The sequence below is a fragment of the Alternaria arbusti genome (genome assembly GCF_024043155.1).
Source record: "Alternaria arbusti strain BMP 1465 chromosome Unknown scaffold_17, whole genome shotgun sequence".
NCBI lineage: Eukaryota > Fungi > Ascomycota > Dothideomycetes > Pleosporales > Pleosporaceae > Alternaria > Alternaria arbusti.
Window position 1 is genome coordinate 340,801 of NW_026249957.1, and position 21,360 is coordinate 362,160.

General features: G+C 53.1%; 6 protein-coding genes across 6 annotated transcripts; 3 read left to right on the plus strand and 3 right to left on the minus strand.

Moving 5' to 3' along the window:
- Positions 1-3,925: 3,925 nt before the first annotated feature.
- J4E86_009483 (uncharacterized protein) lies at positions 3,926-6,586 on the minus strand (the record flags this gene model as incomplete). Its single annotated transcript, XM_051449988.1, has 1 exon — positions 3,926-6,586. One exon carries the CDS (start codon positions 6,584-6,586, stop codon positions 3,926-3,928), a length of 2,661 nt encoding a protein of 886 aa, XP_051298833.1.
- Positions 6,587-7,775: 1,189 nt separating this feature from the next.
- On the plus strand, positions 7,776-8,486 carry J4E86_009484 (uncharacterized protein; the record flags this gene model as incomplete). The annotated part of the gene is made up of 1 exon (XM_051449989.1): positions 7,776-8,486. One exon carries the CDS (start codon positions 7,776-7,778, stop codon positions 8,484-8,486), a length of 711 nt encoding a protein of 236 aa, XP_051298834.1.
- Positions 8,487-8,569: 83 nt separating this feature from the next.
- Positions 8,570-10,491, minus strand: J4E86_009485 (uncharacterized protein; the record flags this gene model as incomplete). The annotated part of the gene is made up of 2 exons (XM_051449990.1): positions 8,570-10,408; positions 10,471-10,491. The coding sequence occupies 2 exons, from the start codon at positions 10,489-10,491 to the stop codon at positions 8,570-8,572; spliced, it is 1,860 nt and encodes a 619-aa protein (XP_051298835.1).
- A 730-nt stretch (positions 10,492-11,221) lies between these two features.
- Positions 11,222-13,153, minus strand: J4E86_009486 (uncharacterized protein; the record flags this gene model as incomplete). Its single annotated transcript, XM_051449991.1, has 2 exons — positions 11,222-11,668; positions 11,714-13,153. The coding sequence occupies 2 exons, from the start codon at positions 13,151-13,153 to the stop codon at positions 11,222-11,224; spliced, it is 1,887 nt and encodes a 628-aa protein (XP_051298836.1).
- A 2,222-nt stretch (positions 13,154-15,375) lies between these two features.
- Positions 15,376-17,134, plus strand: DML1 (mtDNA inheritance, partitioning of the mitochondrial organelle; the record flags this gene model as incomplete). Its single annotated transcript, XM_051449992.1, has 4 exons — positions 15,376-15,447; positions 15,498-16,157; positions 16,207-16,772; positions 16,978-17,134. 4 exons carry the CDS (start codon positions 15,376-15,378, stop codon positions 17,132-17,134), a joined length of 1,455 nt encoding a protein of 484 aa, XP_051298837.1.
- Positions 17,135-19,399: 2,265 nt separating this feature from the next.
- J4E86_009488 (uncharacterized protein) lies at positions 19,400-20,712 on the plus strand (the record flags this gene model as incomplete). Its single annotated transcript, XM_051449993.1, has 2 exons — positions 19,400-19,486; positions 19,543-20,712. 2 exons carry the CDS (start codon positions 19,400-19,402, stop codon positions 20,710-20,712), a joined length of 1,257 nt encoding a protein of 418 aa, XP_051298838.1.
- Between the last annotated feature and the right edge of the window lie 648 nt (positions 20,713-21,360).

Genomic DNA, 21,360 nt, shown 5'->3' on the forward strand with positions numbered 1-21,360 from the left:
GTGAGTCCTTATGAATGCAGAAGATGCACGCCTGTGACGAAGATAGAAGTGTTGGGTTTGACAGCTGGTTACTGGTTGCTGCTGCAGGGACCTACCGTCGCTTACCAATTGGGGTAGACGAACCTGGGCTTCCTGCATTGAAGGCCGTGCTCAACCCAAGCTCTTTGATGCTGCGGCGAACTTGTTTCAAAGGCGTATGCTACAGCCACACATACTATTTGCAACTCCACCTATTCTAGATGATGTTAGAAACCAATGCTCACCACGATAACTGGCGTCAGTGGTCAACGTGGGAGTGTCTGGTCCTCTACATCTCTCAAGCTGGTTGGTTTCTCACCAATGCGCCGTACTATGATTAAACCCTGGTTGTGACCTGAATTATGTTCAATCCCAAAAGGTGTGGAGATGTAATTGTCTGTACTGAATCGAGCAGTAGCCTCTGTGCCATAAGCGCTCTTGCTAGAATGTTTGACCCGTTCGAGTTGGAAACCTGTAGAGTCAACGCGAATGATCCTATATTTTGGATCGTTATGAGCTACAACCTGGCAGTCCCATGAGACGCAGTTTGTGAGATACATGTCTCCACCGTAGTTCTGACCTGAAAGGAATCACTGCAATCTTGCATAAGGTGACGATGCGATACGAGTTGCAATGCGGCACAGTTTGGGGGCTCCATCATCGTAGCGGAGATCGTTTCGAGTCAGCAGCCGATCGACACTTTACAACCCCAGCTTGATCTCATCTTCAGTCGTGGAAGCCCAACTGAGCGGCGTATTGGCCGCCTTTTCCTTGGGCTACGACAGGGAGTCGAGGTTATCGACGTACGATGTGTGCGAAATGAACCAGCCAGGTTCAGCTAGATTGTGTACATGGATCCCACAACTTGTCAACTTGTGGCCTAGAGTTTGAGTAGCGGACCAAACTACAAAGACTGCAAAAGCGGGAGCAGTGGGTCTTTGGGCTTGGATGGCATCCGGCCCCAAGTGTCGTATCGAAGGACCCAGTACCAAGATGGTAATTTCGAGCGAATGCAAAGAATTGGTCTGAGCAGCCGCGGGGGAAGCGCGTGCCGCAGGTAGACTAAGGTCAGCTCACTGAATCGTCAGCCGAAAGCCTCTACCCTTTGACGTGACGGTGAGTCGACCAGCTTGAGTGGTCGATTATTCGAGACGATCATGCGTCCTCCGCCACTCACAAGTGTTTGATCTGACGGCATTCAACAGGAGCGCGGCTCGTGTATTGACACTCGCGAGAGGCGGTAGCTTCATTACTGGCCAGTCGACGCCACGCATGAACCGGCCCATCACGTGTGTGGGCTGCTCTAAATTTGTTGCGAGCGTTTGACTGCGCTCTCCACCTTCCGCTTTCAGCAAGAACGATAAGACGATATCTCCGTTGACGCTAACGGGAATTATTCGAGGGGAATGCATCGACAGAAGGATTCCGCTGTGGTAGGGCCATGTTGAGCCATCCCCTGCGAGGCGTGATGAATTTGTGCGCTTGAGAGGCTCCTCCCACACGAATTAAGCCTAGATGTTAATCGACGACATGACAGGTTGTTGTCAGGGCTGGTTGTCCATCGAATAGGCGATGAGCAGTAGCAGCGAGATGAACTTGTTAAGGAGTGACTTTCCTTGGTCGATCGAGCAGTAGCTGAGCACGGGAAACTAGCAGTGTATCGGTACCAGCGAGAAATGACGCGTGGTGCTGTGATATCGGAGGGGTACAGAGTCCTTTCGGAATAACTCCGTGCTCTAGCGTGTATACACCTGCGCATCTGAGAAGATTCCCAAGTATCCGGATGTGCCGTATGACTACATGGATGACCTGTCAGCATCTGATCATGACTCGTCTTGAAGGAACAAGGCAAAGCGAAGTTTTGTAGGCTGGCCCCCAGCCGTCAGACGCGACCGAAGCCACGAGCTCCTTACCCCCGCATTGATACCAGTGCGGAATGCTAAAGAGTGCACTGTCTGTTACCGCATCCCCGACAAGACAGTTTTATCCCCGCTGCACATCATCGCGTGATAGTCCAGGATTGGTTGGTGATGTGACGTGATGGTCAGAGCTGCATACGCGCGCTTAATTGAAGGATCGCGACTTCGTGACGAATTTGAGGCCGAAATCTCGCTTCGCTGCAGCGAACCTGAGTTGGTTGAAATCGATCTCAGTAGGAGCTGTTACTGCTAATTGATCCAGATGGGGTAGATGGAGCGATTGGCGACGTGATCGCGATGATGGGGAAGACGGAGGCTCCGAGTGAGATTAGCGGAAGGCTGGGGTACGGTACCAGATGGCCTAACAACGCCAAGCATACTAGCCTCAAACGGAAAGAACCTCTTCGCACGCAACAATCCATGGATCTGGCTGTGCGCACCACCGGAGCTGTTCCCACCGGCTGATCTTTCTGTTCGCATTCCGTCACGCGGCATGCGCGTTTCCAAGCCAGATTTTGACTTGACACTCTAAGCGCAGCCTATAGGGGTCTGTTAGTGCTACATATCATGGCTGATGTACCAGACTGCAGAACTCCGTCACGATAGAGTGCTCTCGAATATCGAGTCGTCCATGCCGTGGTCGGGAAGATGTGATGCCATTAAAGAGAAGTCTAGTGTCTCGCACGAGGTGCTGAATGATGATGTGGGTGGCTCAGCATATCTCGATCGAGCTGAGCAACGTGATCAACGTTCCCCTTTACTGTTCGCACATGCACTCCTTGACTCGATTCGCATGGAACAATTGTCTTCGACTCATGGACGATTGCAGCACTCTAGCAACTTGCATCAATCAGCTCGGTTTGTGCCTCAAGCGCATGCCCAGATTGGTACCGGCCTTGGAACTGAGCGATTTACTGCGGGAACCTCAGGATTAGTGAGCCCTTCAGTCGAAGGTCTTTTTTTCTTTTTCTTTTTCGGAGGGCTAAGCTTTCGGTCTTACGAGTATGCTGCTATTGTGTTTTCATACTCGAAGGTCATGGATTTGTAATCACCACCGGGTGTTTCTTGAGTTGGTTTGGAGTTATCAGCTTGGTCATTGAACTCGGCAATACTGGCGCGATCGACGTCAGCATTATCGAGGAAAATCATACCTAGGTATTCCTGGAGTACACATCTGTTTGCGATGCCTTTCATCTCTTCTCCATTCAGACCTCTTGAACGCTCCTTCCTACCTTCCACATGTACAAAAACGTTCTGCGCACGACGCTGATATCGCTCATTCCTACTCAAGAAGATGCCCATTCCAGACCTGCCGAGGTTCTCAGCAGTTGTTGAAAAAGCAATACTCTCCTGGATCCCCCACAAGCTGAACATTATCTACACGTTCTAGTCCCGACTCCTACCCAAGATTCCAGCGCAAAGACCACGAGACGACGTTACATCAAGGGCGCAACAAAGCCAGTTAGGTACGTGCCCACCTGGGGGCACGTACTACCTCAAAACATGACTTCGTTACGAACTCGAACCCAACAACGCCGCGCACACGATGCCCGTCCGTACCGTCCGTCGCGTCGCATCGCCTATAGCCGCCTTCCGCTCCGCTCCACCGTTCACTCGCAGATCGCGACGCCCAGCGAACCTTTGTACGAGGGGGTAGTGCCGAGAGAAGGGCCGATGAAGACACACGAGGAGCGCGACTGTTGGAGAAGGGCAGATGGCTTGGCGAAGACCAGCGCGGTTTTGTTGTTTGCTGCGACGAGTTTGTGTGATGACGGTTCAGAGGCATGTGGTTTCCTCAGGGCTGTTGAGACTACTGGCGTGAGGCTCATACACTTTGCCCAAGAAGACTGCTGCCTTTACATAGCACAGAGATATCGCCTCGAAGCACAAGGACAAATCCACACATAACAAGAGACGAAGCACTATGTCCATGAAGTTGATCTAATCTCATTGACTCTAGGTAAAAATGTGTAGGCGCCTCTACAATCTCACCGCGCCCCAGCCCCCATCCCAACGCCGTTCCGCCTAGCATGAATAACAGCACAAAGACACCGCCCTACAGCTTCCAAATCACCGAGAAGCGTGACGTGACCCCGGTCGCTGGAGACGACACCGCCCCGAACTACACTATACCCAGTAGGCACCATGGCCGCACGAGCGAGTACCACACCGTCGCCGCTCGCAAAGGCAAGCTCGTCATACACGTCTGCGCGTTTGATAGCTTCTTTGCTTTCTACCTTTGCGCCATATACCGTTGGTGTAGACTTGCCATAGATGAGTGCAATGGGCGGGTATGCGTTTGACGTTGTGTGTTCAGGGCGGTGGTCGAGTTCTTGTTTGAAGGCTTTGACTTCAGCGAGGGTTCGTGCGAGGTATTCCACGGCTTTGTCGTAAGGAATCGTGACATCGGTTGCTGGGTTCGGCTCTTTGGAGGTCTCGATGTTGTGTTCGTGGCCCATCTGTGGTCCCATGCCAGCTTGTTCGGCGCTTCCTTCTGTGACGTTGTTCGCGGCGTTACGAGCTACGTCGGCTGCGTCTTTCGCGGTGCTGCTTTTGCGAGTGGAGAAGGTTGGGAGTGATGAGGAGACGGCGTTCATCAGGCCACTAACGCTGAAGTTGCTGTCTTTGGGTTGTTCGGGGCGGGGCAGAGGTGCTGCTATGCATGGAGAGAGGCGGTGTTCTTTCCAGGTATTGACGTCGAAGAAGTCTACGGGATACTCTTCTTTCGTACGCTTGTTGATGAAGCACTTTCCATCGAGAGGCAGAAGAGCGTACGATGTTCGAATGCTAAAGTTTACTTGTGCTGTTAGCACGCGTGAGGAGAAGAGGACGTCGTCGCCGTTGCGGAATGGACCGAGGATATTCACGCAGCGTTGAGGCACACCGGCATATACAACACCGGCTACTAGATCAGGACGCTGGTTGATAGCATGACGCGTGATCAAGCCGCCTAATGAGTGTGCGACGATAACGGCGCCACGCTTTTCTGGAGGGACGCCTGGCTGGTTACAGGGCAGCGACTCTAAGAATTGTATCATCCGTCGACTGAGGAAGTGCGGAGAGAGCCGCCAGTCATAGCCGTAGTTGTGGACCCTGAGTTTACCATCCTTGACATTATCGCATGCATTCAGACGCTTGAACAGGCGCTTGGCTATATCGACGGGGCCGATATGGGTCAGCATGCCGCTGGGTATAATGCTCTCCTCCATGCGCTCATCCGCATCTGGGTCCAAAGGTACCTCCAAGTCTACCTTGCGTAGGTTCAACCCGACTTTTATGGGCACCCAGAGCTGTCGATGGGGCGGTTCTGCTGAGCGCAAGATGGAACCTCGGTAGCCTCCCAACACGACCAGGTCCCCTTCAAGCTCTTGCAAAGCTTGAGTAAAGTATGGATACGGCTCAAAGTCGCTATCCCCACCCTTTGATGGCAGGCGCTTCTTCCTTATCGAGTCGCGACGTGCTGCCGATGCAGGCTCGGTTGCGCGAACATTGTCGGTTTCGCGGAGTCTAGACGCTATACTGGCATTGCGGGTTCTGAATATTTCGCTGCTGGACGATAGGTTGAAGTTTGGGAACGAAGGGCTTGGCAGCTTGAAATTGGAGTCTTGCCAGCTGTCTCTGAGGGCCTTCAGCCTACTGTTGACCTGCTCTTGTACACTCTCGAAGCGCGTGTCGTCGCCGAGCGAAGACGCAAAAGACCTTGTGCGATATACGAGCAAAGAGCCCTCGGAATTGGACCGCCGTAACTTAGGCGCCGGTCGGTCGCTCGATATCTTAGGGGACTGTTGAAGGGTATCGGTGCTCTCGTCGCTGAATTCGCGCTGGGGTATCGGAGCGGTATTGGGATGCTGTGGCACCTGTACGAGGCTCCTCGATGCGCTCCTCGACTCTTTGGGTGTGGAGTGGCTGGCGCCATCCTGCTGTGGTATGTCTCGGGCTGGTCCACTACTGGCGAAGGTATCTCTCCTCCGCCTGTCAGAGGTGCGTGGCTTCTCTGTATCGAGCGAAAGTGCTGACAAGCTCGGGAGCGAAAAGTGCATGTCTTTGTAGGATTTGGTGATGGACGTGGGCAGGGTGAAGGGCATGTATTTGCGCATCGTGTCCCCCATGGAGCCGCTCGAGGATGCCCGCCGTCTTCCGATCTGTAGGGTCTCGCGGAGTATAGCTCGATGGTCGCCCGCCTTCTCCTTGTGGAATGTCTTCGGACCTGCTCGCCATGGCGAAGGGAGTCGCGCTCGAGGGTCGGATTGCCGCTCGCGGTCGTCATTGCTCGATGTGTGCGTGGGCTTCGGCCTCACGTCAGCTTTCTGAACATCTTTGCTCGGTTCTGGACGCGGTGTCGTCTTTCTCAGTTCCGGTGTGGCATCGGTAGCTTCCTGCCAGCCCTCGAAAAAGGCTCCGTCTTCCGTGTCCTCTAGGGCAGCAGCCTTTTCCGCAGCCGGCGTTTTCGGCGAAGTCAGACGCGTCTGCTGCTTTCCTATGCTGACTCCAATTGCTGACTGTGCTGTTTCGAGCCCGAACGCGCTTTCCTCCGGCGACTCGTCTTCGGAGGGTGTGAGGTCATCGTCGACGATAGAGGCGAATTGTATGTCGGCGAGAGCACTTTGTCGACGCTGGTGGTGGGTAGGGGCTATAGATGTCTCTGCCATGGTAGGCTAGCCGTAGGAATTGGTAGGTGTATGGGCTGCAAAAGTGGCCCGAAAGTTGGCGTTGTCATGTTTACGGTACATGCTCCTCCCGCAGTGTGGCAGTGTCAGCTTTCCGCCCGCTGCCGAAAGCAGCGACATTCATGGCCGACCATCCCAGTCATCCGACCCAGCTTCATCTCGATATCAAGGACGGACGAGCGACGGTCTATTGTAGGCGACAACGGTGCAATGACGGCAAGCGCGACGCATATATTACCAAGGGCAAATGTCACGTCCAAGAGCGTGTCATGTCGATCGCGTCACGCCAGCCCACGCCCACGCGCCACGACGCCACGTTTCGTCCTTAGTCAGCTCTTCACATGACGAATCACCCCTCATCCTTTGCAAACCATCCCGAGGCAGCGGCTCACTATAGCACACTTTCGTTATCAGCAATCTCTATCTCTATCCTTTGTTATCGTCGTATATTGGCACGCGAGCGCTTTCGCCAGTGCGATAGCTGTTGTTCTTCTGGTTCCGGAAGGTTGCACGCAAGATGTGGACTCTCTCATCTTACGAGATACCCACGGCATATTAGGCTCCGTGTGATATCTCTTCACGAAAATTTCAATGGCTATGCAGCTTCTCGCGAAACTGTCTTCAAAGATCTATGGAAAATCTTAGCATGCGGCTCCGCGTCCTCCCGCTGATGCATGCAATCTAGCCTTCCGAGCCCGAGGTCGGATCGCACTCAGGAACAAGTCAGCCGATCTCCATCAGACCACCCCGGCTGCTTCTTAGTAACCCAATCGCAAGTTTGCGGGCTTTGTTCGCCAATTGAGTAACTTAACCCTTGGTGGAGCAAAGACTGGGCCTCGTAGCCCTTTGTTAGCCGAGCTACACTCTCGCGCCGAATGATCATCCCTTCCCGTACGACCGACGACAGAGCGACAACGAATGACAGACGTCACAATGAACTAGCAACGAGCGCAGAGACGTTATGCTAACGCATCAGCATCAGCAGTTATGTCATGGTGCGATTCAAGACTGGGCCAAGTCCACATCGTCACAATATAACTTCACCGCTGGTCCTAGCCAGCGCTCGTATTTGACTGTCCTACATCTTCTCATCTTGGCCTCACCTACACTCTTTCCCATTAGCTCAACATACCCAGCTTAGCCGCAATTCTCACACAAATCCGTCTCGAAAATGTCGATCCTACACCTCCCAGAACCACCGCCATCAACATCCATCACGCTCGGGCAGATCACTACCAACCCTTTAAGCGCCGCCTGCGACTCCATCAAGCCTTCAGTATCTTCAGAGTTTACACAGAAGGTGACCCGCTCAAAACAAGAGGACACTACATCTACATTGCACGTCAGCGTCACCGAACCATCACAACTCTTCGACACCTTACGCAACGACACCAGCACACGAGACTTCCTCCGCAAGCTATCGCAACAAAACAAGCCAATCTACTTCGTCACCGGCCTCCAAACTTCCAAACCCCCAAGCCACAAGCGTGCGACCGTGTCACACGAGCCCATAACCGAGGCTACGGAAACCCCGCAAATACAACAAGTCCAACTACCCTTCCGACGGGTAGACTCGGCATCTAACATGGCTTCCTCTGGCGAAGAAGGTTCAGTCGTCGCAGTCGAGCTAATGAAAGTAAAGTGCCGCGTTGGCGCCGTGAATGAACCACATTGTATTTCGGATGTGGACTATGTGTGGAGCTACCATGCACTTGAGGGTGAGGACGAGGATTTGCAGTTATCTATTGGGCTGGGGAAGGCGGTGGAGGAACGGGAGTGGAAGGAGTTGACGGGTAGTAAAGAAGAACGGGTGGAAAGAGACGCTGATCATAACTGGTCTTATGACTACGAAGACAGCGACGATGGTCTTGGTGGGTTCTAAGCTGAGACCTCTGTGAACAAAATATTACCTTCCCATGACATCAATCCAAACCCTTTACATCCATACAGTCAACAGTACGCTTCTCAATCTCCTCCAATGTCCTCCACAATCGCAATACCGTAGACCTGAGTATACTCCGTCTTCGCATCCCTTTCTGCATCCACCTCACTAATCCCGTTCCTCATGTTCCTCTGCGTCAGCAACTTGAGCATCACAGGTTGGCAGTGCTCAACATGCTTAGCCTTGAACACCTGCAACTCATGGCTCTTCGTCTTGTAGTCGCTGATCTGTGCTTTCATATCACCAACAGTGTTTTCGAGAGATGTCTTGGCTTCAGTCAACGTGCGGACCTGTTCCTCGAGCGCAGCGGTATCCGGGGTGTCGATGGCAGTAGTCAGGTTGATGAAGTCAAGCAACGAAGTGCGGTTGGACGGAGCGATCTTTTGTTTCTTGTTCATGGCGGAAGAGGTGGGCGCTGGGGTGAAGAGTTCGCGCTTCGGGAACGTGGGCCATGGGCTGGATGCGCGGAGCTGGTAGCCCGATTCCATGATGTCGTCTTCGTCTTCGGATATCTCGATAAGGTCTTGGATGAGATCTTCTCTGGGCGACGTTGCTTGCTGTTCGTCATTTCTGGATTGGGTGACGGTAGGCGCTTGTGTTTGGCCATGCGCTATAGCGTCTACAGCAGAAGCGTCCGCTGTACGGTACTGGCGGTATCGCGTCGGCAAAGCCTCTTCCCGCCCACCTGCTTGGAGTGTCCGTCGTAGTCGCGCCCACGCCTTCTTGATCACTGCCGCCAGCTCTTTAGGTCGTGCGTCTACTCGAGTCTGAAAGCCCTCGTCGTCTTGGAGTCCAGCGTCGATGAGCGCAACACGTGCGCACGTGCTGATTCTAGCAAACCAGATTTTGCGTGTACCGACGTTGTCTTTACTCTCAGTGAGTAGCTGGAACGCAGGCGCGAAATCAATGGCGCCGTCTAGTGTTTCAGGCAGTTGGACCTCGAACAGGCTACCATTGAAAAAGCACATGCGCCACGGTCCCGACAGTGTCTGTATTTTGGCAGTGGGTTTGGGATGACGGAACGCTGCCCATACTGGTGTGTTTTCGGCGTCACGGAGATGACCTAGGAGGACTTTACCAGGGAATAAGGCGAAGTGTTCTCTGCTGTTGGGATCTAACAAGGTGATTGCTCGCTCTTCATGGGCCGTTATGGGACGCGTCTGGAACCAATGTTCGGCGGGGATGAGGTCTTTTAATACCTTGATGTAGTGTGTCGCTGTATTCTTCTGCGGTCGAGGCTTCGACACATCAAGTGCGATACTGTCCTTGGCCTCTGCAGTGTGGCCGGGGGCGGAAGCCGATGCAGCGGGAGCTGCTATTGCGCCCGCCGACGATCGTATACTTGGCCTAGCTGCTTGCGATACGTTGTTCAGACCCTTCTCGACATTCTTCCGTATCGATGTGAGTAGATCGGCGGGTATACCAGAGACCGTGGCTTCCGAGTAGCCAGCCTCCAACATCACGATCTTGATCACTATCTTCAATCGCTCCTCCCAAGCTGCAGTACCAAGAGGACACGCATCATCTGCGACAAGGCGACACCATGGTACGAACTGAGACTGCGCAAATGGTGTATGATCCGTATTGTCGCCGCCGCGGTTGTCCTCGTAGTGTACTTCCATCGTCGTCTTGTGATTACTCATTATCCGGCGCAGATAGCCCCACACGCGACTACCATCGTTTGTACCGAGGAGGACTTTACCGGGGTAGAACGGACGTCCATAGTATATGTCCTGTTGTGAGGCTTCCACCGTGGGATAGCAGTCGATTGGGATGGCGTTGCGTAGCTTCGCGAGCACGGCCGGGTGCTTGTTTTGCTGGTCTTTGAGTATTGCTTTGTTGATGCGTACATCTTTAGTGGGCTGTTGTAGTTGTTAGCCTCTATCAGCAGACACTGTATGTCGCGATGCACTAGTCTGCGAACCTCTTGAATGGTGGGCGCCATAGGGGCACGTTGCTCTATGTAGTAGTTAGTAACTGCTATCGCGTTACATCCTTAGGGTTCCGCCTGTCTCTGTGGTTTACAGAGTACTTGAACCTGTTGGGGTGTTGTTTTGCGTTTTAGAAAACACGGGACTTACCTGGCCTCTAGGCTGTAACAATCTACTTGAACAGATATAGCGCTACAGAGCCGACTCTTTGTTGTCGCGACTGTATATATGGTATGCTTGTGCGTGATCAGATTGATAGCGCAGTCTCGATACAGTGCAAGTTGTAGAAGACGAAAGAGGGCGCACTGCGTCACTAACGCGGCTAGCGTCGTCGGATTACCTATGAGATCATAACAAACGAGAAATGTATTCACTGCAATGCGCGAATTATACCGAAAGAATGTTTTTCGGCTATACAGATGACTAGACACATCCTGCTCAGTTCTGAGGCACTCTAAAGAGGCTCAGCCAAGTGCTGTCCTAATAGTGGATAGAGAGGAAGTAGTAAATGCACACTTTTGGAAAGCAAACCGAGAAGGAAAATAACATACAGGTAACTCCACCGCCTGCTAATTGTGCCACAGAGGCTGCATTTATAGCATCGGCTGTGTCATTTATAGGCACATAGAGCCTGACTAACAGCGGAAGCGCTTACAAGGACCGCAACTTTTGCTCATAGTAAGCAAGAACCAAATGAGAGCAGCTTCTTCAAGATCGCTGAGTTGTCGAAAATTCTCGACACACTCAAGCCATATCGCTCAGCGCTCCGCCTTCAACTTCGATACCGTAGGTCTCGACGTACTGGCGCTGAGCATCTCGTGTTGCCGTGTCTGGATCGATGCCATCTCGTTCACCAATGTCGAAAGCCATGACTTCGAGTAGAATGTGCTGAGCATGTTTGACATGCGCTTGCTTCAACTTTTTGAGACTGTTCGTCTCCGTTTGTAGCTCGGCGCCATCTCGCTCCAGCTTCGCTATCTTCTCACGGGCGGCGGCCAACTCACTTCGCAAAGTTGCTGCGCTAACAGTATTCTCTTTGCAGGTTGCCTGAAGCCGTTCGTTTTCCGTCCTTTGTCGCTCGGCTTCGGCTTCGAGACTTGCACATTTCTTCTTGGACGCGGCGAGCTCGTAAGATGATGACCCTGGCCCAGTCTCACGAGCCCTCCTGAGGAACTGTATCGACGGGGATATCTGATCGAGGGTTAGAAGGGTAGCACAAGGTGTTTAGTGACTTACTGAGCTTACGGTTGAGAATCCTCTTGGGGCTGGTGTCGTGGCCAATGAGATTGAATCTCCAGCATCATCACCAGCTTCGTGACCAGAGTCCATACGACGCTTTTTGGGCCTCATGTCTGCAATCGGGGTGATCGGAGCACTGGCAAGAATACCAATGCTGGATGAAGCAATGACATCGCCCGAAGCTTCCACATCAGCGGGTTTTGCGGTGCTGGTGTCAAGCTTCTCCCGGTGTTGACGGATGATCTCTGCGACTCGTGCTGGTTTTGTCTGGATTGAGAGCTCGTCTCCGTCAACTAGTCCCGCGTGCACGAGCGCTGCCCGTACACAAACGGCTACCAAAGCCCGCCAGGGATCGCGTGTGTGAATCTTCGTTTCGCGTGCTTCAGGATCTCCAAGATATCGAAAAGGTTTGTCGAAATCTATCCTACTAACAAGATCTCCATCCCTCAAGTTTGCCGTTCGGCCGTTGTTCCAGTAGCACAGAATGTGTCCAGACCTTTTGGCGGACGCTTTCCCTTTGACCCTTGCCCACACTTCCTGTGGTGAACCGCTCGGCGATTTTGCAGATGGCAAAGATCCAAGGAAGACTTTTCCGGGGTAGATCTTGCCGACGTTTTCATTGCAGACCTCGACACGTGGCCAGACTGTAGGTGGAAATGCTTCCTGCAGTTCTTGTATATGCGATGGTTGCATACCAGACTTCTTTGCAGAACGCGCGTGAGCGATACTGCTAGGTTCTGTCAGAGACGCATCTTCCTCGTTATCTCCATCCAGATAGTCGTCTTCAGAGTCAGGTGCCATGATCTGTTCGACGAATGTCTCTAGGTCGTCTTCCTCGGACGGACGCTTGCCATTGGCGTTTCGCATTGAAGAAGAACTGGCCTGGTGGGTAGGCTTGCGCTTGTTGATGACACTGATAATTGTGGCCAGGTCTGGAAAAGTATAATCTTTTGGGTTCAAGTATCCACTCCCAAGGAGAGCAATCTTTACGACTGTCTTGAGGCGCCTCTCCCATTCGCCACCAGAAGAGCCCACAGGTGACTGGTCTGTAGCGATCATGCAACACCATTTCTGGAATGCGACCTTGCGGAACTTCGGCTCGCCAATTCGGAGCTCCTCTTGGGTATTGTAGTAAAAACTGAGTACAGCACCTCCTCTGCAATCGATCTTCCAGAGATGTGCCCATAAGGCGCGTTCTTCCGCAGTATCGTGTCCCGGATCTTTTTCCGAGTAGACGTGGCCGATCAGTACCCTCCCGGGTTGAAGCTCTGCTTTGCCGAACGATACGTCTTCTGAGAGTGCTGGGCGTACCTCCGGCCAAAGGTTATCGGGAAGGACCTCGCGAAGTCTTGTCAAGGCCTCATGATGTACAGGGAATGTGTTAGCCTTGTTGTTTGTTCCGGTGAAATGGGAACTCGGCTTGCTGTCTGATACCATAGTACGGTTTGTGGCGAGGTGCGAATGGAGGTATGTCGGCTGGCGGCTGATACGGGGTGAGTGATTTCGATTAGAGTGATGTGTCGAGAACGTCAGTTATTGAATCTGTAATATTCTCATTCAAGACTTGCTGAACTCGTGAGCGATTCGTCAAGACCAGAGAATGGAGGTGACTAGACCAGAGTACGAGAGTGGCAGTGATCAGGCGTGCCAGGATCGAATTGAGTAACACAGGAGCAGGAGGTTGAGTCAATTAGGATGGAGAGTGACCATAAGTTTGAATTTCGTCATTGCAATAACGGGTGCCCGCGAGGTTGGGTTTAGTCACTACAAACAATGGGTGACGGGCGATCTGAGTGCCAAGAGAGGGGCGCCATCGGACGCGTTAAGGCAGCCGTTCAGGCCTGACCGCCAGGGGAATTGAGACATTGCAGTGGTGCCGGATGTGAGTCAATATTGTGATAGGCTGAATGTGCTCGTGTATGAGACGAGTGATGGAGATGCAAACGACCTGGAGCGGGATACCTGTCGCGCTAACGACTGGGCTAGCGCGAAAGAAAGGTACTTCGGGCAGGCACACCAGCAAAGGACATCAAAGGACATCAAACCCCCCTCCACACCGCCGAATGACGTACGATAAACAGACGAACCGACCTCGCTATTGGACGCCGAACCTTTAGAGAAATTGTCCAGCTCGCCGTGACTACCGATGGCACATCTCGCTCGCGTCTACAGTGCGCGAAGACGCGTCGCGCTGAACACCAATGTCGAAACGACCTGTCACGAACAGGACACAGCCTCTGATACGTCGCGATATCGGGTGGACACCGCAAGATTCACCCTGTGATAACAGCAACCGCAATGGCGGGTCTACAACCATACATGGGGTATAACATGCGGGAAGCTTGTGTCGGTTCGGCAGCCGACAGTGCAGCTGGACGAGGATGTCAACTTCCGCGCAGGCTGGCCAGCGCAACCCGCCTAGAACAGGTCTCGGGGCATATAAAAAGCCATGTCGCTGGTCTTGTGGGTCGATGCTTCGGCTAGGCGCGTTGAACAGCCACTGTCGCTATAGGCTTGAGGAGCTTGCTCTCCTGCACAGGGTACGCACTACCGTGGAGACGACCTGCCGTTTGGTCATGGTCTCCGCTCATGCTAGAGTAGCGACGCGCCGCTGTAAGTGCTCCTGTAGTACACAGTTGCCGCTGGCTTGTCATAGAGCATGGCATGGACTACAGTCGAGCAACTGCCTGATGGATGCTACGTGCCAGACAAGTGGACGGTAGAGGGCTTATCGTCCAAGCTTTCTCTGAAGACCGAGCACTAAATGTAGCCGGGATATTGATCATCTCGCAGACCGCACTCGCAGCCGTAGTACACGATCGTTTTGCAAGCGCGCAGGCATACTCGTGACACGATACCAAGTTCCAGCTGAGCGTCGTTACCACCTGCTCGGTTATATAACGAGAGCACGATTTGGCGAGCGAAGAGGGAACGATGTGATGAACATGGGTGGAGAGTGTGCATGGGTCTACCTGATACATTCGTGATTGATGAGAGAGCGCCTTTCGATCTCTGGTAGGCGTACCTTCATACTATACACTCCGAATGGGCTATGTGTAAATCACCCTAAACCCGATCTTTTGCCCGCCTCATCATGTCCGCTAATGAGTTCTCTGATAGTTCTGTGTCTGAATGTTCGAACCGCTCTGTGATTAGCAGGAGCTTCCAGGGTTTAGCTACCGCCAGTACTTTGCGCCCTCCCTGGTCATGGTCATCCAGCTCAGCGAGCGATTTGCTCTCAATAGCATCTAGAATGATCGGCCTGCAGACCTCGTAGACCTCATGGACTCTACGGAAAGATTCATCAAGACATGGCCCTTTCATTATCGCACCTAACATCCATAGCATACCGAGGATACCATCACAACACTTTTTATGCTATGTTAATTTGGAACACGGTGTGCACCTCCAAGGCATGATATAGCCAAAAGAAAACGAGTCTCATGATAATAGGTTGTGGATTGGGACGTTGCGGTGGGGTATCGCTCTTTCCTCATCGCGTGTGCACGTGCGGGGCAAATGACAGAGCTTGATCTCACCAATCACCGTTTATCTCCGTCTGCACCATCGCCAGTCAACTCATCTCTCGCTCTTACATCAACACCAAGGCATCGTATATGTATCCGTTCCCTTGAACACACTACTACTCATTCGTCGCCATGCACGAAATCGTGACTTTACAGTTCGGCAAGCAGAGCAACTACCTGGGCACTCACTTCTGGAACACACAAGTCAGTCGCGAGTTTTTAGCGTCCCGCCGCCTCATCTAATATTTTCGCAGGAGTCCTACTTCACATACCCGCCCGAGCCAGAGTCACCTGTGAATCATGACATATTGTTTAGGCCGGGTGTTGCTCCAGATGGGTCCGATACTTTCACGCCAAGAACGCTCATATACGATCTCAAAGGTGCTTTTGGTAGCATGAGAAAGATCAATGCCCTGTACGAGGCCGAAGACGACAGAAGCATATTAGATCAGAACGGTGTCTGGCCATCGAAGCCTATTGTACAGCGCGCAACAGAGACTATCCCACAATCCACCTATCAAGAGCACCTCGATGCCGGCCTGCAGCCTCCTCCGCTCAGTACGTCGTCTGTCAGATACTGGTCAGATTATAGCCGTGTCTATTACCATCCAAAGTCCATTGTTCAGCTGTCCGAGTTTGACGTCAACGACAAGCTTATGCCCTTTGAGAGCTGGGACGTAGGGATGGAGCTTTTCGAGAAGCTTGAAAGGGAAGTAGATCTGGTTGACAGAGATTTACGACCGTTTGTCGAAGAATGTGATGGCATTCAAGGGCTCCAGATCTTCACGGGTGTTGATGACGCCTGGGGCGGTTGGGCCTCGGGATGGCTCGAAAGGCTCAGAGACGAGTACGGCAAGATGAGCATTTGGACATGGGGCCTAGGTGACCATGGTGCCAACTCATCGACCCCTCGAGTACGTTCATATCAGGGTTCTGGAGGAATTACAGACTAACATAAAGCAGGAAAGACGCATACAACAAGTCGCGAATTCTGCGCGATCTCTTCAAATACTTGGAGAACAGTCGTCGGTGTACGTACCGATGTCGAACAGCCCTGCTAAACTACCGGGCTATCTATCGTTAGATGCAACTTCTCCCTGGCATGTTGCAGCTTTACAGGTCATGGGTCTGGAAAGCATGACCATATCGTCACGTTTGAGAGCGTCTTTGGGCGGACGCGGAACGCTTCAGGACTTGGAAAACACTATCAACAGTACCGGGAAACGACGTATAGCGAAGCTCGAGATGAGTGCTGCAGATCCGGAGGTACTGTCAGATAAGGCTTTCGATGAAGCCGAGAAAGCGGAAAAGGTCGGTTCCATGACATCAAGGCAGACAAGTGAGGGCGACGATCGACTAAGCCATTTCGACATTGATACCTTCACTCGCGATTACAGAACAGCTACCAGGAAAGGAAAGAAAGAACACGTTTTTGGGCGCGCGGAGGCTTATCGTGGAGAGTGGGCCCTGTCTGAAGATAACGAACGTGATCCTCATGACAGGTTCGATAATGGACCAGCAGTGCAAAGGTATGTGTCACTTCATCACCATCGATGCGTATACCGTATTATCAGTGCTTGCAAACTGGGCGCATAACGAGGAATTCAGGCTGACGCGTTTCAGATTTGCTGCACCGCTACTATTTCCTTTGCTTGACAGCTTTCCTCGTTCGATGCTGGACGTAGGGTCCGGTCACTCCACTAAGCTTGCTGTACATACGGGGCTGACGACAAGTACCACTGTCGCTGATCAGATCCGAGCAGTCGAGCAGATCGTCAAGCGAATGGGCGGCATTGAAGAAAAGGAAGCGCTATGCAACGGCTTACAAGTCCTCGCGGAAGAATACGATGAAGGCTGGGATAGTGGATCAGAAAGCGATGACGACGATTAGTCGCGTTGCAACGAGCCTGCTTTTTTACGCGTGGCTGGCGCACAGTGTCTTCATGGAAATGACAGCGCGTCTGCTCCCGGCCTCAATACACAAGGATATTACCGTCAGATACGACCGATTGATCTGCGACACAACACTCTGGTGACACCAATACAACACATACCTTTGCGCGATTCGTAGCGGATGTGCAGGGCCGGAATTTCTGTGCTCGAAGAACTTTTCATCACTGAGCAAGCACTGCGACATCTGACGGATGTTGAGGTGCCGCCACGACGGTACAGGGAACCCCGAACGTGGAAGGCATCAGACCCCATCGAGCTCGGCTTATGAAGAGCATGCGACGAACCCCCATACTGACATCATACTGAACAAGTCGTTATGCATGGTGCTTCGTTACGCCGCAGTTCGGGCTTGATCGCCAGGGCAACCCTCTGCAAGTTTTGCGCTGTTAAGAGACCTCTATTTCCTGATCGCAAGCCGAGCTTCGGACTGAGCCGGACTAAGGCCGCGATCTGCTGGTGGGCCAAGACATGACCTAGTGATATTGGTGAAGGTTTTACTGCCTCGCGCGTATGCAGGGTGGAGCCTGCCGCTGAACCTTTACGCGTTCGCGGACGCTTGTACGAAGCGCCGGGTAGCTAAACTGCAGGTGTGCGCGGCAGCTCTTGCTCGCCCGAACACCACAACAACGGTCGTCTGGAACCCAAATCTGACTGCGATGCACGATACGGCTGAGCGTCCTTGCTAGGTTGGGGCCAGTCGCAATCAGCTAATTACTTTCCGAACGGCGGCGGCAGCTGCTGCAGGAACTATCTACAGCTGCCGTAAGCTGACGCGCAGCCGGTCGTACAACGACAGTCAGGAAAACTCTGATTCTTACTGCGATTGCCCACCGATCGGGGCAACGCGGGGTAGCGAGGCATGCGAACGTTACAGCAGTCTGGCTGGGACACTACCAGCCTCCAATGAGTCCGCCAATTGCAATGCGCCGAAAAGTTCACGATATGGAAACACCCTGGATTTTCAATAAACACGCCTGCAAGCCACCGTCTTAGCTCCTGACAGTGGCCGGTTCAAACGCTCAAAGCTATTGATTGAGACCGGCCATGCGCCCAAGGACAGCAAACAAACGGAGGAGAGTCCGCGCCATGCACAACTCTCATTACTACAGTTCTGTCGCGTGCAAAGAGGTGGAAAGTTTGGTCAGCGCGTCCCAATACACGCGCAATTCCCGGGATGATGTAAGATAATCCTTGCTACAGTGCAGGGTCGCAACATTGTACAGTTTCTCAACAATACGCCCAAGGAAGCTTGTTTATCGCTGTCATGCTAGGACAGTAGTATAGACAATCTTCCAAGCTTCCACTGAGACCGCCGTCAGCCGAAGTCCCATTATGTTGGTGCACAGCTCGTGTTCACGACAGACCAAAGCCCACGATGTCTTAGCGGCCCTGCAGTCCGCGCAAATATACCTGGCTGTTTGGATTTCGGACTCACAGAATGACCCTCGTGTTACCCGGTGACACATTGAATACAGGAAAACGGTTCGATGGCGTTTCATTGGTGCGGCTGAAGACTTATGCCATGTTAGGACAACGTTATGTCACTGCCACTCACCATCGGTTTGTGGGGTGGCTGGAATACAGCTGTAAGTTCCAACCTCTGCGGCTACCAAAACGGTCACCAAGTCAGCATGCATGAGAAGGCAGGGCGTCGTGTTCTCCTAACCACCGACTATCCTGGTAGCCTTATACATGCAGCTACAATTGAGGTAAGTCGCTCGCTGACTAGCGATCTTTCGCAGCCGGTTGCTAGGGTAAACTTGGCCAGCAAACGTTCTTAGAGACGCCTGCCATACCGAGAGAGCCTCGTCCCGTGGTATGGCCGAGACTACGAACATGATCGACTTGAGGTGATTTGGAACTAAAAACGTCCGGATGAATGTGGGGAACGACTTCGGAGCCCCTCAACCGTCGTGCGTGGATGCGACCCTGTTGTGGCTTTCCCATGGGTAGGGCAGAGCAGAAGGCTGGTAGGGTGTGAAGATCCCGCCTCCCCTAATGAGTATATTAGGTTCACATTCCTCCTCGGTCTCATCTATCGTGCCTCTCAAGCTTCATCAAGTCTTCGATCTTCAACACAGCAGCTCTTTCGTTACGGTTGCTCTGTTACTTTCGCTTCGCACCCATCACCTAGTAATACTCTTTACTCCCTAATACTTCCGACACCTCTCGTCAGAACAAGATGAGATACTCCTTGGCAACGATGGCCCTCGTGGGCGCTGTCTACGCTGCCCCCTACGGTGGCGGCTACGGCGCCTCCAGCAGCGGCGGCTACGCTGTGCCTTCCTCTGTATGTTAACACAAGTACCCTCAGCTGTTGAAGCGTTCAACTCTAACAGCATATAGTCCGGATACGGTGCCTCTCCCTCCGTGAGCAAGCCCTACGAGGCATCCAGCACTCCTTGCGAAGAAGAGAGCAGCAGCATGCCTCCGGTTGTGACCTCTTCGACTTACGTCCCACCTGTCGTCACCTCCAGCTACCCGGTTCATGAGTCTTCAAGCGTCCCCCATGTCTCCTCCAGCACGCCTTGCCCGGAGTCAAGCACCCCTGTTGTGCCATCCTCCACCTACACTCCCCCCGTTAAGACGTCGACCTACACTCCTCCGGTTGTGACTTCGACCTACACGCCGCCAGTCGTTACGTCCACTTCCATCTACACCCCACCCGCGAGTTCCAGCACCCCGTGCCCGGAGTCAAGCACACCTGTTGTGCCATCCTCCACCTACACTCCCCCCGTTAAGACGTCAATCTACACTCCCCCAGTCGTTACGTCGACCTACACTCCTCCGGTTGTGACTTCGACCTACACTCCCCCGGTCGTTACGTCCACCTCCATCTACGTACCACCCGTGAGCTCCAGCTCTCCCTGCCCGGAGACTGAGACCATCACCGTGCCGTTCTCGAGCTCCAAGCCCTACGTGCCATACTCGAGCTCTAAGCCTTACGTGCCAGAGGTCTCCAGCACCACTGAGGTCACCATCACCTCGACTGTTGTCATTCCTCCCAGCTCCACTCCTTACGTACCCGAGGCTTCCACCTACCCAGTCGTCCCTCCCGTCATCACGGAGTCTGTGCCCATCCCAGCGGTTTCCACCTACCCTGTGGTCCCTCCCGTCGTCACCTCATCCGTGCCCGTCCCTCCCGTTATCACCGAGTCTTTCCCCATCCCTGAGACTTCCACTCCCGTCGTCCCCGAGGCGTCTTCGTCCGGATACGCCCCTCCCCCTCCTGTTATCACTGAGTCTGTCCCCATCCCGGAGACTTCCACTCCCGTCGTCCCCGAGGCGTCTTCCTCCGGATACGCCCCTCCTCCTCCTGCTGAGGAGACTACCACTGTCGTTGTTCCCCCTGCCTCCTCCCACGCCTCCACACCCGTCGGTACCGCCTCATCATCCATTTACCACGCCTCGTCCGCTACCTCCCCTGGCTACCCCGAGTACACTGGCGCTGCTAGCTCCACCAAGCCCCTCGCTGCCTTCATGGCCGGTGCTGCCGCTCTCGCTTACTTCGTCTGAGCGGTCGACTCTTACCACACTTTGTACAAGATGTACAAAAGCACACTTTTCGCTTTTCTTACTCTCCTTCATCGCAAGACTTCACCCAACCCCCTTTTAATCCCCCACACAACGACGACACGGGCACACGGAGGATAGACGGGCAACGCATTACGACGTTCTCTTGTAATCACTAATGACCTTTACTACTCTTCTTCGGCGGCGTGGCCCGGTCATGGCGAATGCGTCACATGGCTTGGCCATGAGCATTTTGTATGCGCCCTATCAGCAAGCATTTATTACAGTGTCCTGCGATACGCGACTGCGCGGAATGGTTTGGAGTAATGTATCGAACGAAAAGTAATGACGGTGGCCTTCTGATTGGAATCTAGATAGCTCATGTAACTGTAGCAGTAATCTATCACGAGGTTAACCGGCTTCTGAGAAAGGTACCATTGGAGTGCTTGACTTGCGCGACGCGCTTTTTTTTTGTTTGGTTGAATCAATCGCGCTGCTTTCCATTGTATGGCTTGTGGCTTCCGTATACTTCATGTTGATGGTGACTCGCATCGTTATTGTCATTCTGACTCTTTCGACGCGTAGGGAGCGCGCAGGTGCTGCGAGGCTGGTAGGCCGGATCAGGCTGATCGCTCCAGGGGGTCAGCGCGC